Source organism: Hevea brasiliensis, chromosome 11 (assembly GCF_030052815.1).
Source record: "Hevea brasiliensis isolate MT/VB/25A 57/8 chromosome 11, ASM3005281v1, whole genome shotgun sequence".
Classification (NCBI taxonomy): domain Eukaryota; kingdom Viridiplantae; phylum Streptophyta; class Magnoliopsida; order Malpighiales; family Euphorbiaceae; genus Hevea; species Hevea brasiliensis.
In genome coordinates, this window is record NC_079503.1 from 3,305,443 (window position 1) to 3,323,475 (window position 18,033).

At 30.2% G+C, this 18,033-nt stretch overlaps 1 protein-coding gene and 1 non-coding gene across 2 annotated transcripts; both read left to right on the plus strand.

The window, feature by feature from the left end:
- Positions 1-1,978: 1,978 nt before the first annotated feature.
- LOC110636353 (transcription factor MYB1) lies at positions 1,979-15,828 on the plus strand. Its single transcript, XM_021786010.2, has 3 exons — positions 1,979-2,217; positions 2,464-2,593; positions 15,083-15,828. The coding sequence occupies exons 1-3, from the start codon at positions 2,085-2,087 to the stop codon at positions 15,705-15,707; spliced, it is 888 nt and encodes a 295-aa protein (XP_021641702.1). The 5' UTR covers positions 1,979-2,084; the 3' UTR covers positions 15,708-15,828.
- Positions 10,610-10,716, plus strand: LOC131170910 (small nucleolar RNA R71). Its single transcript, XR_009141674.1, has one exon. It is a non-coding gene; the product is annotated as a small nucleolar RNA R71 (small nucleolar RNA).
- Positions 15,829-18,033: the final 2,205 nt, after the last annotated feature.

Below are 18,033 nucleotides of genomic sequence, written 5' to 3' on the forward strand. Positions count from 1 at the left end.
CTTATAAATTTTGGGATGTCTTTATAATTTGTTGGCTCTTTTAACTTAGTACCTAAATTTTAAGGTTTAACTTGAGCTTTTAATATAATATCAGAATCTAATCTATTTCTTTTAAGTTGTTTCTCACAGTTTTATACGGAGGTAAATTTTTATAACTTGTTAGCCCCCTTAATCTTAGCACTTGAATTTTAAGGTTGGACTTAGATTTTTTTTTAATAAACAAAAAAATTATTAATAAGATAATTTGGGAAAAACTTAACAAATACCATTCAACTAAAACTCGGTTAGCAAATCTCTCCGATACACTCAATTTAGAATGACGAATATTAAGTGAAAAAAACCTGAAGCAAAATGATACAAACATAATATTCAATAGCCAATACAATCAAAGAACAACCTAGACACAATAATAACAGAAAATATAACATAGAGGTATAGTACTAAAATCGAAAAGCAAGGTAAATAAAACCTAAGAACCAAGATAAAAAGTATAGAGTAAGTCAACAACCTTTCTTCTCAACAACTAACAAAAACAGAATATGCTGCAATTCAATAAAGCCAAAATAACCTCAGTGTGCATTGGACCACCGGATAGTGAGCAGTGAGCTAAAACAGATGTAAAAGATCAACAAAAACACATTCATTTGAACATCACAGCAGCAACATGAAGAGCAAGGAAGCAAAGATGAAGAAGCAGAGCCAATGTCTCCAAAATCAAAACAGCAGCACCTAAGATTGCTTCAACCAAAAGCAGCAAAGCAAAACCAATTGTGAGAGCAGCATCCCAAAAGAAAACCAGCAGCCCTGCGCTCAAAAAATCATATAAAAACCTACAGAGATTCCCAAGCAACAAGGGGAAAAGGTTCAACTTGGATTTCTAACAGAAATAAAATAAAGAGGAACTTTATATTAAATGCGCTTAATTTCAAATTAAAAAAAATAATAATCAGTACAAATATTTAATCTTCATTAATTTTTATCCTTATTCAATAGTAATTTCTCAAATATTTTTCCTTATAATTCGTCCAACTACATAATGTAACACTAATTTTTTTTATTAAATTGGACAAATTATAGAGTATATTTAATAAATTAAAAAAATAATATATTATATATTTATATAAAAATAGATACAATATAAAATAAAAATATAAAACTCACTGTATTCTTAGGGTCCTCACTCCAATTATGTAGGACTTTCTCCAATTATTGTCATATTATTATTATTTTTTGTTTGCATATGTAACATTGTGGCAAGTACAATTATTGAAGAAAATTTAATGAACGGAAAGTTATATTCATTCTAAGAAAAAAAATTATATCCATTATATTCACTTGAATTTAAAGAATTTCATTTTATTAATAAATTATATTTTAAAATTATCGTTGGTAGAAGAATTTTTTCTAAATATTATTTCAATTGAATTTAAAAAATTACGTAGTAAAAAAAAAAACCACCTACACTACTCTGAAGGAAAACGGACAGAGGAAAAAAAAAGAAGGCATGTGTGACCCATGTGTCATAATTTTATGTACGGTCTCTGCAACTTCAAAAAAAATGGGAACTAGGCATTTGTGGTCATCAGACCATGAGGTGAGTTGGCAAGCGGTCATGTCCTTCTCAACTGATTTATTAATTTTGTTCATATTCGACTCATATCAAATTTTGCGCAAATTCAATTGAGTTATTTATGGCTTCAAATTTAATGGACTTCTATTGAATTAGTGCGTCGAAAGTTGGATAAAAAAATTATTTTATTCACGAAAATTTTGTAAAAACAATAAATTAAAGGGTAATTAAAGGTAAAATGCTAAAAATTTGTGATAATTTAAAATTATAATTAAATATTTTAGTTTTAAATTATAAATTACAGTATTATTTTATTTACAATTATAATTAAAAAGTTTCACTACAACTACAAATTAGCATAAAAGTTCGGTTTTTTATATCTAATTGGGAAACTAAAACAAGTATATATGACGATGTGTTTATAAGAAGATTGGTTTCCAGTTTCCACAGACATAATCATGCATGCCGGGGCTCCCAAGCAGAGGGAAACAAAGAGATATAGGAGAGTAAAGAAATGGGAAGGAAACCATGTTGTGTCAAAGAAGAAGTGAACAGAGGAATATGGTCTGCTTGGGAAGATAAACTTCTCATTAGCTACATTAAAGTCCATGGAGAAGGCAAGTGGACGGATCTTCCTCGAAGAGCTGGTATACGTAAACCTTACCTTTTCTTTAATTTTCTTAAAATCCCATTTCGTTACACTTGCAAGAAATCAAGATACATATTAAGAAACTTTTCATAATTATTATTATTACAATCGTCTCATGCTGATGCTAGAATTTGAGCCTCACAGCTTGAAGATGACTCCAAACTAATAGCTCATTGGTAATTATTAATTGAGATCTAAATTAATACATGTACTTTTTTTTTTACTTTTCTTTTATTTTCCTTAGGGTTGAAGCGATGTGGAAAGAGTTGCAGACTTCGGTGGTTGAACTATCTCAGGCCAGACATTAAGAGAGGTAGTTTTTCTGCAGATGAAGACGAGCTTATTATCAGACTTCACAAGCTCCTCGGAAACAGGTACTCGTTTTAATTATTACTGAAATAATTATGTAGCGTTCCACGATTTCAAAGAAAAGAAACATAAAGTGTCTTTTTTTTTCTTTGGTACGATGTCAGTTGCCATACGATGATATATAGCTACGTTTCATGTAAAAGAATTGTAAAAAAGAATTGTAAAAAAGGTACCAAAGTTGCACAACCGTACGATAGTGACATTAGAAAGATGAACAGATTCCATAAACGTTCACATAGCCTAAGAAGCATTCTGATTTCTACCTTGGCCAAGAGCAAGGAGCTTGGCAAGCAGAATTTCTTTAGGCAAGAAATTGAGTGGTGGTGCAATATTTTGCATAGCAGATTCAGGATGACATGAACTTGTTTCTCAGCAACAATTCTTAGGGTCACGCTTTTATGGTTTTAGTTGGTATTGTCAATTCAGAGTTTTTTTTTTTTTTTTTTTCCTTTTTGGTTATCGGGTTGTCCTCTGTTTTTGCCTGTTTTAGCTCCTTTTTCGTATTAGGTTGCAGTGCTACCTGCTTTTTGTGGCTTCTGTTTTCTTGGTTTTTCATCCTCTTCTGTTCCTTTTTTGTCAGTTTCTGGCCCTTTAATAATCAATCTTTTTGCTTATATATATTAAAAAAAAAAGAAGCTACGTTTCATGCAAATTACACCTAGTTGCTCAAGTCATTTTTCTGATCAATTATGCAATTTCTTCACCATTTTTCACTTACAATTCAATGCATGCATGTCCAATCTTTTGATCATAATTGTCTGGAAGTTCACAATTATTTCATTAGTATTACACATTCTTTATTTGGCATAATTTGATTTGAAGATGTTATAATTACTTTATTTTTGACAAAATAAAATATTTACTTTATAGGTAATGATGTGTTAGCTGTGAAATAATTTCCGCAAGTGCACGGGTCACAGTAGTATAGTTTTAAAAATAATATCGTTCTCACGGGGAATTGTGTTTAAATTGAAAATAAAAGAATAAGCTAATTAGAATGCTGAAATTTAAAGATATTAAAAAAATGAAATTTAAAATTTAAAATTGGTATTTGAGAAATTTAAGCTAAATCAAACAATGAACTAAATTAATTAAACTAGATTACTAAAATTTAAATTGAAATTGCTAATTATGAAATTGGGAGGAATTAAATTTAAATTCAATAAAAATTAAAGTGATTCTAGAGATAGGGTTTTCAATATTGTTTGCATGTGGTTTATCCCCAATTTAGCTAAACACATGAGAATTGTAATTTTGAGGGAAATCAATTCTTAGTTCTTCGAAACCTTTTTTAAGCATTTCAAAGTTGGTATTCATCAAATCAAACCTTGTTTTCACGGTATTTCAAACCTGATAAAAACCCAATTAAAGCTCTAATTGATTTTTGAAAGTCCCCTTAATTTTTTTAGCTTATCTCTAACACCAAGAAAATTAAGTTTATTACAAGATTATCTATCCCAAACATTCACTTTTCAGTCCATCTGTCAAGGATTAAAACTTAACTTAATGAGGGCCCATTCATCAAGCAAGGCAACAAGCTTACAAGCAATTAATCAAAATGCAATAAATCTCATTTAAATGACTAAATCAGTTCAAAAACCACAATACAAAGTAATATTTATAAACTCATCTCTAGAATCTCAAAGATCTACTCACAAATCATGGTTTCAAGACAAACCCAAGTATAGAAACGAAGAAATAATAAAAATTTAAGCTAAGGAACAGAAAAATCCAGTAAAATGATGAAGGATCTGCTGTTGGAGTGTTGCATAAAACGTCCTCTGCTGCTGCTGCAAAATGATTTCACGTGCTTCTCTTCCTCTCTCTCTCTCTCTCACTTGCAAAATCTTCTTGTTTTTTTTCCTTATGGAAAGAAAGAGAAAAAAAAGTTTTTATATGGTTCAGAGGTCTGCCCTAGAATGGGTAAAAAGGCAGAAGATTCTGGAGAAAGTGATGTATTAAATCAGAGGGACGAAAGTACCACTTCAGCCATTTTCATTAAAACGACACAAGTTGAATCGATTGTGTGGCACCTTGTGTCGCAGGTTGTGAAACCTTCTGCCTTAGAAAAACTTCATATTCGGCAATGACACAACTTTGTGAAGTGTATCACGAAGTTGTGCAACTTTCGATTTTTTTAACTCAACTTCAAAATTTTGTAATTCAACTCTAATTTCTTCCAAATGGCTGCTCTGATCAAAATACACCAAAATTCTTCAAATTTAACCTACAAAACAAATAAATTCCAAAAATTAAGCTAAGAAGTGTAAAAAGGAAAAATTGACTAAATATATGCTAATATCTATAGTGATAGATATAAACAAGAGTAAAATATATGCAAAAATTATACCTAAATGATGATATAAAATACATGCATCAAATTTCCCCATACTCAAACTCTTGCTTGTCCCCAAGCAAAATTTCATTAAAACTCATTTGGAAGGGAATAGAATCAGTATTTGAAAACACAAAAATTACTAATCCAAATCACCAACTTACCTCTAGCCATTAACATTCCAAAGTCCCACCAGCGAAGCATAAAGAGTGAAGCAATCACTCTCAATAATTACAGAATAGCTAAGAATTAACCAATCAACCCAAGCAACAAATACCAACCAGCTACAAGAGTCAATTGTGCCTAAACAAACCTAAATGAAATAGATAGCAAATGTGTCTCAAATAGATGGTGAGTAATGTATGGAGGATTGTATTGCCAAAACCATATGCAAGCATAAAAGATCTAACTCCACTAATGTAACAAGCATTTTTCAAAGAATCATTAGGTCTTTTAAGGGTTGTAATGGGATCAAATAAGGTAAAATTGTGGTTAACAAAGAAAGGGAATAAGGAAAACAAAATATGAGAATAATATTAATCATTAAACTCAAAGTGCATCCAATATTCCTTTTTTTTTTTTATCAAGAGGAAAGAGATTCACAATAAATCTCAAGTGCTATCACAAATGATTATATAAAGAGACTACTTTTTTATACTCTTTTGATTTTGTACTTGTTCCTATTTCATGTCACACCCAAAATTACCTTTGGGATATTTTAGTGACCTTTTTTCAGCTTTTCACAATTACTCTAGCACTTTTCAAGATGTTTCAATCCTCTAAGTTTTTTTTATTATTATTTTTTTATATGCACTTAATTGCTAAAATATTATTCTTGCTAAAATATTATTCTCATAAATAGGTGGTAGTGTTTAGGTTTTATGGCTAGGTAAATGATTTGGGTTCCAAAGAAATTAGGGAATTAAGGTTCAAGGGGGGGTTTGCAAGGGTTGAAATGAAATTAAGGTAGGTTAAAGCTAAATATGAGGTTTAAAATATGAAGGAATGCCTAAATCATATTCTTATCAAATGCAAGTTAAAAATTTCGCTTTGAAAGATCTAAGATGGTTGTTCTAGGAATGGTGAGACAACAATGACCATTTTCTTCTTTAAAGACTTATTCAGACACTCAAAAACTCAAAATAACTAATCAGAATCTGCTTACCTAGATGAATATATTAATTTTCAGCTATTAAGAAAGAGAAAGAATAATGCTTAAGACTTTGTACCCAACTGGAAACTTTCATTCCATTAACCATCTAAAGGTAAGTTAGATTGCTTGAATAAGCAACTTCTGGAATTCAAAGACTAGTTTAAAAATCCAAAAATTTTAAATGAATAAATGAAATGCATGAATGTATAAATATATAATAAACCTATATGCAACTAAGTATGCATAACTAAGTATATGAAGCTATATGCAGTGTATATATGTGAATATGTACAAGTATGAATAAATGAATGAGTATGTCACTATATGCAAATGAAAAGGAAAACTAATTTTTGCAAAAAATTTACCCTCTCCCCCATATTCAGAATGGACATTGTCCTCAATGTTAAAAGATTGCAAGGAATGGGATAATTTGGCTATAAATTCAATGGGTTCTTTTAAATACTGTGCAGAAAATAGGTGGCTAATATGTGCATGAAGAATGGATATGTAAGCCTAAAGTAGATAAGGGATACCCTGTTTCATAAGTGGTAGCACAACTTGTGCTGAAAATGACACAAACTGAGATAAGAATTGTTATCTCATTGAAGGTGCAACCAATTTAATTAACTAAAATTTGGACAGCTGCTACACTCATTGCAAAAGAAACAGTGGAATGGAATCCATTAAAGCAATTAAACTCAAAAAGTTGAGATAGGGAGGTTAAGCTCGAAAAATATAACTATGAGATATCCACTCATTAAGTAAAATTCCGAAGTAGCATATAAAAGCAAGTGAGCAAAGCACTAAAGATTCAAAAGAAAAATGTGCTTATGAGTAACTAAAAAAAAAATACTGAATAAGCAAATGTTTCAAATAAAAGAAAAGCAACACAAGCAAAATATTAACTAAACAAGTCGCTAAAAATACTAATTAATTAAACAACTAAAATAAAGACATGAAATATGTAAACTAAAACTAAAAGCTGGTCAGTCACGAATGATAACTCCTTTACTCTTGCCATTTGGTGGAGGTGGTGATGCTTTTGGGAATGGGTTTGGTTTAGTTAGTTAGTGTTTTTTTTTTTTTTTTTTTTTTTTTTTTTTAAATCAAATGGGTTAGTGGGTTTTTGGGCATCAGGTTGGTCGCGAGCCCATTCTGGTGAATTGGGTTGTCAACCTGTAAAACCAAAAAAACGACACAAGTTAGAACCAGGGATGTAAGTTATGCCGGAAGTTGTGAAACTTTCTACCCAAATATTGCCCAGTGAACACAAGCTACGACACAATCACAATCGATTGTGTCACAGGTTGTGAAACCTTCTGCCCAAATTGCGCCCAGTGAACACAAACTACGACACAACCAAAATCGATTGTGCCACAGGTTGTGAAATTTTTTGCCCAAATTTGACAAAATTACACAGTACCTGAAAAAATTAAAACAAATTAGATTTCAAGTGATCAAATCTTCATAACATGAATTCTAATTGCTCAACCTACTATGTTCATCAAACACTCATTAAAAATTTTCAACGCACCAATTCACACATCCACATTCAAATAATTTTCTTTTTAAGCCAAGATGACAAAGTTTGGAAAAACTTCCTCTTAAAATTAATAAAAAGAGCAATGAGTCCTGCAAAATCCACCTAGCAAATATTCAGCCATAGAAAGATGAAAAGTATAAGGGAACAAATTTAAAATTAAAATTTAAAGCTAAAATTGAAACTAGACTAAAACAGAATGACTAATGCTCATTTGCTTACAATGAATTGTATCCCATCTGCATAAGAAAATTAGAATAATGTCAAACTCTGAATAAAGTGTATAGAAAAACTTAAAATAAATATATGAAAGAAATAAAGAATCAATGAAAAATTATGGGTTATGCCCAAAAATGCTAAGTTTAGGTCTTTAGCTTGACCTTACTCAACCAAAATTTTATAGAGAATGAGAGAGATAGCATGTTGCTATCTTCTCAATTGGCTCACCAACTGAATAATGCCTCAACCTTTGCCCATTTACCTTAAAATTATCAGATTTTTCACCAAAAATTTCCATAGCACCATGAGGGAAAACTTTCACAACTTTAAATGGACCTGACCACCTTGATTTTAATTTTCCTAGAAAAAATTTCAACCTTGAATTGAATAAGAACACCAAATCTCTTTCTTTAAAGTCCTTTTTCTTGATGTGCTTATCATGCCATTTTTTTGTTCTCTCTTTATAGATCCTAGTATTTTCATAAGCATCAAGTCTCAATTCTTCTAACTCATCAAGTTGCAAAAATCTTTTGTTTCCAGCAGCTTGTAATTTCAGGATTTCCTTTTCACAACATCCTTCATTGTAGGATTTAATCTTCTTTGGTGTTCAATAGAAGGTCTACTATTTGACTCTAGGAAAATCCTATGCATACAGATTGTTGGACTAATTCCCTTTATATCATCAATTGCATAACCCAAAACTCTCCTATATTCTCTCAAAACTCTCAACAATTTTTCAATCTCAATATCAGTTAAAGATGCATTAATTATAACAGGATATGTTCCATTGGGTCCAAGAAAAGCATACCTGAGGTTGGAAGGAAGAGGTTTAAGATCTACCTTTGGGGTATCCTCTACCTTTAATGATGGTGGTTTAATCTCCAAAGTTTGCACTTTTTCAAGCTGAAAAATTGTGGCTTCAGGATGTGGTGGAGAGCTCTCCAAGTGTTGTGCAAAAGCAGCTATGTTGTGATTGTCATCATCAATGCTCCCACCATGGACTAAGCAATTTTCAAGAGGGTCTTGTGGATAGCTTTTTCTAAAATGCTCTTGAACAATCTCATCAATAATGTCTACCCGCAAACAAGACTCAACTTCTTTATGTTTCCTTTTCATGGCTGGATTGATGTTGAATATCATTTGATCATTTCCCACTCTAAGTGTCAATTTCTTACCCTTTACATCAATTAATGCACCAGCTATTGCCAAAAAATGGTCTTCCCAATAAGATAGGAATTTTGTGTCTTTTTCCATATCTAAAATGACAAAGTCCACCGGAATGTAGAATTTTCCAACCTTGATAGGCACATTTTTTAGAATGCCTTCTGGATACTTAATTGAACGGTCAGCCAATGAAAGATAAATATTTGTGGGCTTCAACTCTCCCATATTCAACTTCTCACATATTGAAAGAGGCATTAGGCTGACGCCAGCTCCAAGGTCACATAAGGCATTTGCCACACAATTATTACCTATACGACAAGGAATGGAAAACACACCTGAATCTTTGAGTTTGGGAGGTAACTTCTTCTGAATTATAGCACTGTATTGCTCTCCCAAGTTGATGGTGTCATAATCTTCTAGCCTGCTCTTGTTGTTAAGAATCTCCTTAAAAAACTTGGCATAACTTGGAATTTGGGATAGTGCCTCAGTGAATGGCACATTGATATACAACTTCTTTAGCATTTCAAGGAATTTGCCAAATTGTTTGTATAGCTTATGCTTGATGAATCTTTGAGGGTAGGGAAGGGTGGGCTTGTAAGGCTCAGGTGGGATGTATGGTTTCTCTCCCTCATCTTGCTCACTTTTGCTTTCTTCTTCTTTTTCATTTTTCTTGCTCTCAACTGAATTTTCTTATTTTTGTGCTCTCTTTTTCTTCTCTCTTGTTTTCACTCTCTTGACCAACTTTCTTACCACTTCTCAAGGTCACAACCTTACATTGTTCATGAGGGTTTTGTGGTTGGGTAGGTAGTTTGCCATAGGATTTACTTCCTGATGAGCTTGCTTGTTGAGCCAATTGAGTCTTCAACATACGATTGTGGGCTTGTAATTGATCCATGGTTTGTCTCATGTGTTGCATTTCTTCCTCCAATTTGCTATTCATCTTGCTTTGTTCAGCAAAAAATTTCTCCATCATGCTTTCCAAGGTTGGCTTTGGTTCATGAGGTGGAAGGGATTGTTGTGCTCTTGCTTGATATCCAGGTTGTGGCTGCCTTATGGGCTGAAATTGAAGCTGAAATTAAGGCCTATTCTACTACATATACTGCTGGTTATGAGCATAGTTTGATCTTTGACCTTGTTGAGCAAAAGTTGCTTGTGGTCTCCATGTTGAGTTGTTCACATTAGAGTAAGAATTTCTCATAGGTTTGTATTGATAACCTCATGCATAAGCAGCTTGTTCTTGCAAATAATTATCACCATAAGAAGAGTAATCAACTCCATAACTTTGGGTTCCATCTGTGTAGGCAACTTGTTGCATAGTTGTAGGAGTTGAGGTTGTTGCCTTTGTGCAAAAATCACTAAGAAGCTGAGTCAACTGATCAAATCTTTCATTCATGTAGCTAACTGAGTCAAGTTCATAAATCCCAGCCTTCTTTGGCTCAAGTGCTCTAGGATTTCCCCACAAATGGGTATTATGAGCAATCTTCTATAATAGATCATAGCATTCTTCACTTGTCATTCTCATGAAATCTCCTCCTGCTTACGAATCAATTGTGTTTCTTATGGCTGGAGTAACTCTGGTGTAGAAATTCTGAACAATCATCCATTTGGGTATTTCATGATGAGGACATTGCCTTTCAAGCTCTTTAAATCTCATCCAAGATTCATACAAAGTTTCATCATCCCTTGGTTTAAAAGCTACCATCAAATTCCTCAAATGAGTGGTCTTCCCAGGTAGGAAAAACTGAGATAGAAAAGCCTGAGATAGCTGCTCCCAAGTAGCTATAGTAGCTTGTGAAAGTGAGTCATACCACTCTAATGCTGAATCCCAAAGAGAGAATGGAAATAAGGTGAGCCGAATCACTTCATCTGAAACTCCAGGCTGTCTTTGTGTGCCACATATCATCAAAAATATTTTCAAATGAGAATGAGGATTTTCAAGTGAGCTACCTCCAAATTGTGAATTCTGAACCATTTGAATGAGACCAGTCTTTAACTCAAATTGATTAGCTCCAATGATAGATCTGTTATCTCTCACATCTGCACATCTAGGAAAAGCATAATCTAACATGAATCTTCTCTGAGGATCATTTTGATTAACAACTTTATTTTGCCTATTTTGCTCATTTTCTTCATTATCTCTACTAATAGCTCTATTTTGATTCTTCATATTTTCAATTTTCTCCTCTTGGTCAAACCTTTGTTGTTCTTCTTTTTCTGCTTCCTTTCTCCTTTTAGATTCCTTTTTGTTGGCTCGACAAAATTTTTCAATTTCAGGGTTGAACAACAATTCAGTATCACTTGTGCTTTTCGATCGTCTCATAAACAAGAAAAGTACTTGAAAAACACAAGGAACAACAGTGAAAATAAAAGAAAATAAAAATTCTAATCAACTTAAAACAATTAAAATCCAACTTAAAAACAAACAATTTTTAAACATGGCGCAAAAACTTGATGTGTTAGCTGTGAAATAGCTTCCGCAAATGCACGGGTCACAAAAGTATAGTTTTAAAAATAATATCATTCTCACAGGGAATTGTGTTTAAATTGAAAATAAAAGGATAAGCTAATTAGAATACTGAAATTTAAAGATATTAAAAAAATTTAAAATTTAAAATTGGTATTTGAGGAATTTAAGCTAAATCAAACAATTAACTAAATTAATTAAACTAGATTACCAAAATTTAAATTGAAATTGCTAATTATGAAATTGGGAGGAATTAAATCTAAATTCAATAAAAATTAAAGTGATTCTAGAGATAGGATTTTTAATATTATTTGCATATGGTTTATCCCCAATTTAGCCAAACACATGAGAATTGCAATTTTGAGAGAAATCAATTCTTAGTTCTTTAAAACCTTTTTCAAGCATTTCAAAGTTAGTATTTATCAAATCAAATCCTGTTTTCATAATATTTCAAACTTGATAAAAACCCAATTAAAGTTCTAATTGATTTTTGAAAGTCCCCTTAATCCTCTTAGCTTATCTCTAACACCAAGAAAACTAAGTTTATTGCAAGATTATCTATCCCAAACATTCACTTTTCAGTCCATCTGTCAAGGATTAAAACTTAACTTAATGAGGGCCCATTCATCAAGCAAGGCAACAAGCTCACAAGCAATAAATCAAAATGTAACAAATCTCATTTAAATGACTAAATCAGTTCAAAAACCACAATACAAAGTAATATTTACAAACTCATTTCTAGAATCTTAAAGATCTACTCACAAATCATGGTTTCAAGAAAAACCTAAGTATAGAAACGAAGAAATAATGAAAATTTAAGCTAAGGAACAGAAAAATCCAGTAAAATGATGAAGGATCTGCTACTGGAGTATTGCAGAAAACGTCCTCTGCTGCTGCTGCAAAATGATTTCACGTGCTCCTCTTCCTCTCTCTCTCTCACTTGCAAAATCTCCTTGTTTTTTTTCCTTATGGAAAGAAAGAGAAAAAGAAGTTTTTATATAGTTCAGAGGTCTGCCCTAGAATGAGTAAAAAGGCAGAAGATTCTGGAGAAAGTGATGTATTAAATCAGAGGGACGAAAGTGCCACGTTAGCCATTTTCATTAAAACAACACAAGCTGAATCGGTTGTGTCGCTCCTTGTGTCGCAGGTTGTGAAACCTTCTGCCCGAGAAAAACTTCTTATCTGACATCGACACAACCTGTGACACAAGCTGTGTCACAGGTTGTGCAACTTTCAGTTTTTTTAACTCAACTTCAAAATTTTGCAATTCAACTCTAATTTCTTCCAAATGGCTACTCTGATTAAAATACAATAAAATTCTCTAAATTTAACTTACAAAACAAATAAATTCCAAAAATTAAGCTAAGAAGTGTAAAAAGGTAAAATTAACTAAATATATACTAATATCTATAGTAATAGCTATAAACAAGGGTAAATTATGTGTAAAAATTATACCTAAATGATGATATAAAATGCATGCATCAGGTAATTTTCATTATATAAGTTGATAATAGTTCATCTAAAGATGCAGTTACTATAAATTTTGATTTTACATAAAATGAGCTTTATTGTTCTTAGGTTAAATATTTACATTAGAATTTTATATGCTCATTATTTCAATTATATGTACATCTTAATTAACTTTGCATGAAGTTTGATATGAATATTTAATTTAGAAATTATTAGACTCATTTTTATATGTAACATCAAGTTTATATTTGATGCACAAGCATATATAGAAAATAGCAATTTCAGTAGTAGTATATATCATACTAAATTAGTGGCATTTTTTAATCAAATTAGGTGGGATAATTAAGCAAATGTAACAGTATTAGCATTTTATTATAGCAAATTCGAGACAAGACAATTTTTTTTATTTGCAATACACAAAGAAAATTAGAGATATGAAAGGAAGTAAACATGCCGAAATTTTCATGACTCCACATTTACGTATGTATACACGTGCTCATACAATGGGCTAAGGCAGAAAAGAGAAGTACACCTGAACCGGTGGCTGAGCCAATTAATTAAGAAGTTTAGTTTAGAGGGATCAATCATGATATTTTTTTTTAGTGTATTCTTATCTAAAATTTTTCCTAAAACAATTTTATGTAAATTATAAATAAAATATAAAATTTGAGTCTTTTCTTTTTGTCTAAGATAAGTTGGATTTATTAAAAGTTTTTTAAACAGGCAAAGTACATCAAAGTTCTAGGTCCAAGAATACGTATGCAGTCCTAGCTATCTAATCCATAATTCAAATCCAAAATCTGAGGGTGCAAGGCCTAAACATTAAAACCCTGAAAAAAAATTGAGTCATAGACGATTCAAATAGAGATAATACGGGGCTAACCCTTTATTTAAATGGAGGGAAATAAAGAAAAGAAAAAAGAAAAAAAGAAAAGAAATCTGTTTTCCCTCAATTCTCTTGTTTAACATCAATGCAATCTCATTTCTCAAACCCCATATAATTAAACCATAATATCTCTCTAAATTGATTGGAAATAAAGAAAAATAAAGAGAAATTAATTAAAATACTTAAAATATCCTTTCACAATATAACATATATAAGAAAAAGAGAGGATATAATAATTATTTTCTCTATTTTCTTTCAAAGTAGAAATTATATTTTTCTCCTTTTTAATAATCTATCCACATAATATAAAGTAAATTTATTTTCCTTTCTTTCCTTTTCTCTTCATTTTTCTTATTTAATTTCTCTCTAATTCTCTTGCACATTAAAGAGCAAAGAAAGGGTAAGAGATGCAGCACTTCTTAGACAATAGAACCACACCGGAAAAAATGTAGCACCACAATCGACTAGAATGAGCAAAGCTAGCCTGTTCCGAATGAAATCTTGCATGCTTGGAAGGAGAAGACCATATCCGAATAGAGGCAAAAAACATAGTCTTTAGACAAGAACTGAATCCGAAGCTAGGAGAAACATAGATTAAACCAAAGGACAAGAACTAGAGCAGACCGGATAGAAGCAACAAAACATCTTTGAAGTTAGACGAAGGAGGAGGTGGAGGACCTCTTTGGCATTCTAATCGCACCTTTGAGTTGGCCATTAACTATCGGCATTTCGACCCGTGAGATACCATCACCAGATCTACATTCTCACGCCAATAACAGTAGGATGAAGCAGATGCTTTGTCAATTCTCCAGCAAACCTGCAAGGAGACACAAACACAAACCCAAGAAATAGAAAAACACCAAGCATAACTTAGATCAACCATGGCAATCACAAGCATCCCTCGACAGTTAACCCAGCTACCCACAACCTTCAAAATCACTATCTACAACCCACCTAACGGTGGAGAGGGAACCTATTCGCTAGGTAGGAAGAGGCAAGACTGCCTTCCCTTACCTGAAGGGGTAGAGGAATGCTGTTTGAAAACGACATATCTGAGAGTCTGGAACCCTAGGAAGAAACTCAAACTGATGAGTGAGAAAAGAAAAGAAGCGGTAAAGAAAGAGAACATAAAATCTTTACGACAATAGAGCTCATTAATTGAAACTTTGATTTGGATTGCATCTTTAAATTAATCAGATATAAGCTAATATAAAATTAAAGAACTCAAAATATAATACAATTCTATTTCCATGCTTACTTCAGGTGGTCACTCATTGCTGGAAGGTTACCGGGTAGAACAGACAATGATATCAAGAATTATTGGAACACCTATTTAAGAAAGAAAGTCGAAGAAAAGAAGATTAATGGTACTTCAGCTTCCAAGAAACAAGCGAACGATTTCAAAGGAAGAAAACCCATGCACAATCAATCACAATTGTACTTGAATAATCCTCCAGCAGCTACATCATCACACCGAGTTATTCGAACCAAAGCCGTACGATGCAGCAAGGTTATCGTCGTTCCTGAACCACTATGTTATAATAATAATAATGATGATGAGGCAGCTGAGAAGAAAATGGAGAGCGAGAGGCCTTGTTCTTCTTCATCAGCAATATTACACGAAGACAAATGTTTGGATTTTGACATTAACGACTTTCTTTCAATGGAGACGCCAAACTCATCTGTGTTGGACCAATCCCGAGAGATTAATGGTTGGCATGGAACAACGGAGGATGGAAAATGTTGGGATTTTCCAGTTTCATCAGCAGTCGAAGCCGAGCTCGATGTTTTGATGGGCAATAGCAATGACGATGCAAACCTTTTTCAACCATCTGATGCATTGGATCTCAAGAGCATATCAAATTTTCTAGGTTTAGAGGACGATTAATTGCATTATTGTTTGAGAATAAATGTTCTATGCATCAGTGCATGGCTTGCCTACTTTGCCTGTAGCTCTCAATAACTAAATTAACAATTAAGTTATGGATAAGTTATATATGTGTGCATTGCATGCCAATAAGCTAATAATAATTTTCCTGGCCTATATATATATATATATATATATATATATATATATATATATATATAAAAGGAATTGTTACCTAACTCGATTCATCTTGTATTTAAAATATAAATATATAAAATCTATATATTTAATAAGTAGATTCTATTATATATTTTGTGTCTTGAGTTCATGAGATGATAAATATTAGGTTTTCAAAAAAATACTCATATAGATTTATTGTAATAGCAATAAAGGATTATTTTATTTTTTAAAATATTAATTTATTTAAAATTTTTATTATTTAAAGTAATTTAGAGTTTATAGAAATTTAAAATTCTTAATCAATAAATTCTAATCTAAATATAATTAAGTTAATAATTAAGAAAATAACATTAAAGTAAAAAAAAAAACTTTATCGTTGTTTTAATTAATTGAATTGAATATAAATCCTTAGCTAAGTTGAATTCTATTTAACAACTAATTTTTATATATAAATAATAAAAAATTTTGTCAATTATATTAATTAATTAATTAAAATATAAATTTAACTAATAAAAAGTGTTTATAGCGGCGGATATAAGAGTTCGTCGTTTATAATATATATTAAATTGTCACTAATTTACATTATGGCGTCACTAATAATTTTAGCGATAGTTTTGCAAGAAGACACAATGAAGAGAAAAATGATTAACCATAGAAAATTCATCGCTAAATCTATAAATAATTTGAATCCCAAATATTACTATCTTTAATATAAGCTAAAATTTTAATATTATTTTAATAATAATACTACTTATACAAAAAATTATATTATAATTTTTAATATAATAATTCTATAATCTCAACCTTATAAGTGTTATTAAATCATTAAAAATTATTTAAGTTAATAAAATAAAATTAATGTCTTAAGCACTGAATCTTACTTCCACTAATTTATTTAATTTTTTTAAATATTTACAAACTTATAATATAAAATAAATAAAACTTATTTTAATTATATAAAAGTGGGAATGAGGATTTAGAATTACTAAAAATACCCATAATAATTTTATATTACGAAATAAAGGATGAAATTTAATTGGCTATTAAAAATTAATTTTTATTAAGAATATCAATTTGCTTGAAAATGACATGTAAGTAAAATATGGCTCGTTCTTTTAAAAGCATGAGAAAAATTAAACCTTTAGATATTATATAAGAGTGATCCTATTTATTAAATCATAATTTTATTAATTTATTAACAAAATTCATAATTTAAAATCCTACTCTTTTTTTTTTTAATTTTGAAAGCAAAATCCTACAATTATTAAATCTTAATGCTTACTGCATTTTTTTTTATAATATTATTCTAATATTTTTTAATTATAACTCTAATAATTATAAGAGTTTTAATTTGATAAATAAATTAACATATTTTAAGTAAATAAGACCAATCAAAATAGAAAATATATAATAAAAACATACTAATAAATCCTAATTGAAATACAGTTAAGCTAATAATTACAATTAAAAAAAACACAGATTTACGTGCAAACAAAAGGAAAAAGAAAAGTCTTATAAAAAAAAAATAAAAGATAGAATATTAATTTTTAAAAATTTATTTATCTATAATATTATAACTTTAATGTCATACAATATATTTAAATTATATAAAAATATTACCATTCTTGTAATTAAATAAAAATCATCATACTCTAAAAAATAATGAGTAAGAAAATTAATACAATGAGGATTATATTAAATGTCAAAATATTATATATTAAATTAAGAATATATTTATATTTATAATCTATAATATATAAAAGTGATAAAGTGTAATAATAAGATTGATAAAAGTAATCACAACAATGTGGTATTATAACAATGAATGACTAAGATTAATTGGATATTCAAAATCAAAAAATTTTAAATAAAATAAAATATTTTAAAATTAAGAAAATAAGGAAATTTTAAATTAGTTAAAGTTAATTTGCATTTTTATGTTAATAGTAATATGAAAATTTAAAAATTTATTGACATTAATTATCTAATAAATTACATTATTATTTTTTTAAATGTGTAGAGATAAAATAGTTATATATATATATATACATATATATATATATATATATATATATATATATATATAATATCATTAAATAGATCTATTTTTATGGATATAAAATCTGGAACAATTCTTACAGTATATATTAAAATGAGATTTAAAAAA

What these genes read in the sequence shown, in the direction of transcription:
- LOC110636353 (XM_021786010.2), top strand. Translation starts at nt 2,085, where the DNA reads ATGGGAAGGAAACCATGTTGTGTCAAAGAAGAAGTGAACAGAGGAATA. An exon ending in GGATCTTCCTCGAAGAGCTG is followed by an intron (nt 2,218 to 2,463) that starts GTATACGTAAAC and finishes TATTTTCCTTAG; the next exon opens with GGTTGAAGCGATGTGGAAAG. An exon ending in CACAAGCTCCTCGGAAACAG is followed by an intron (nt 2,594 to 15,082) that starts GTACTCGTTTTA and finishes TGCTTACTTCAG; the next exon opens with GTGGTCACTCATTGCTGGAA.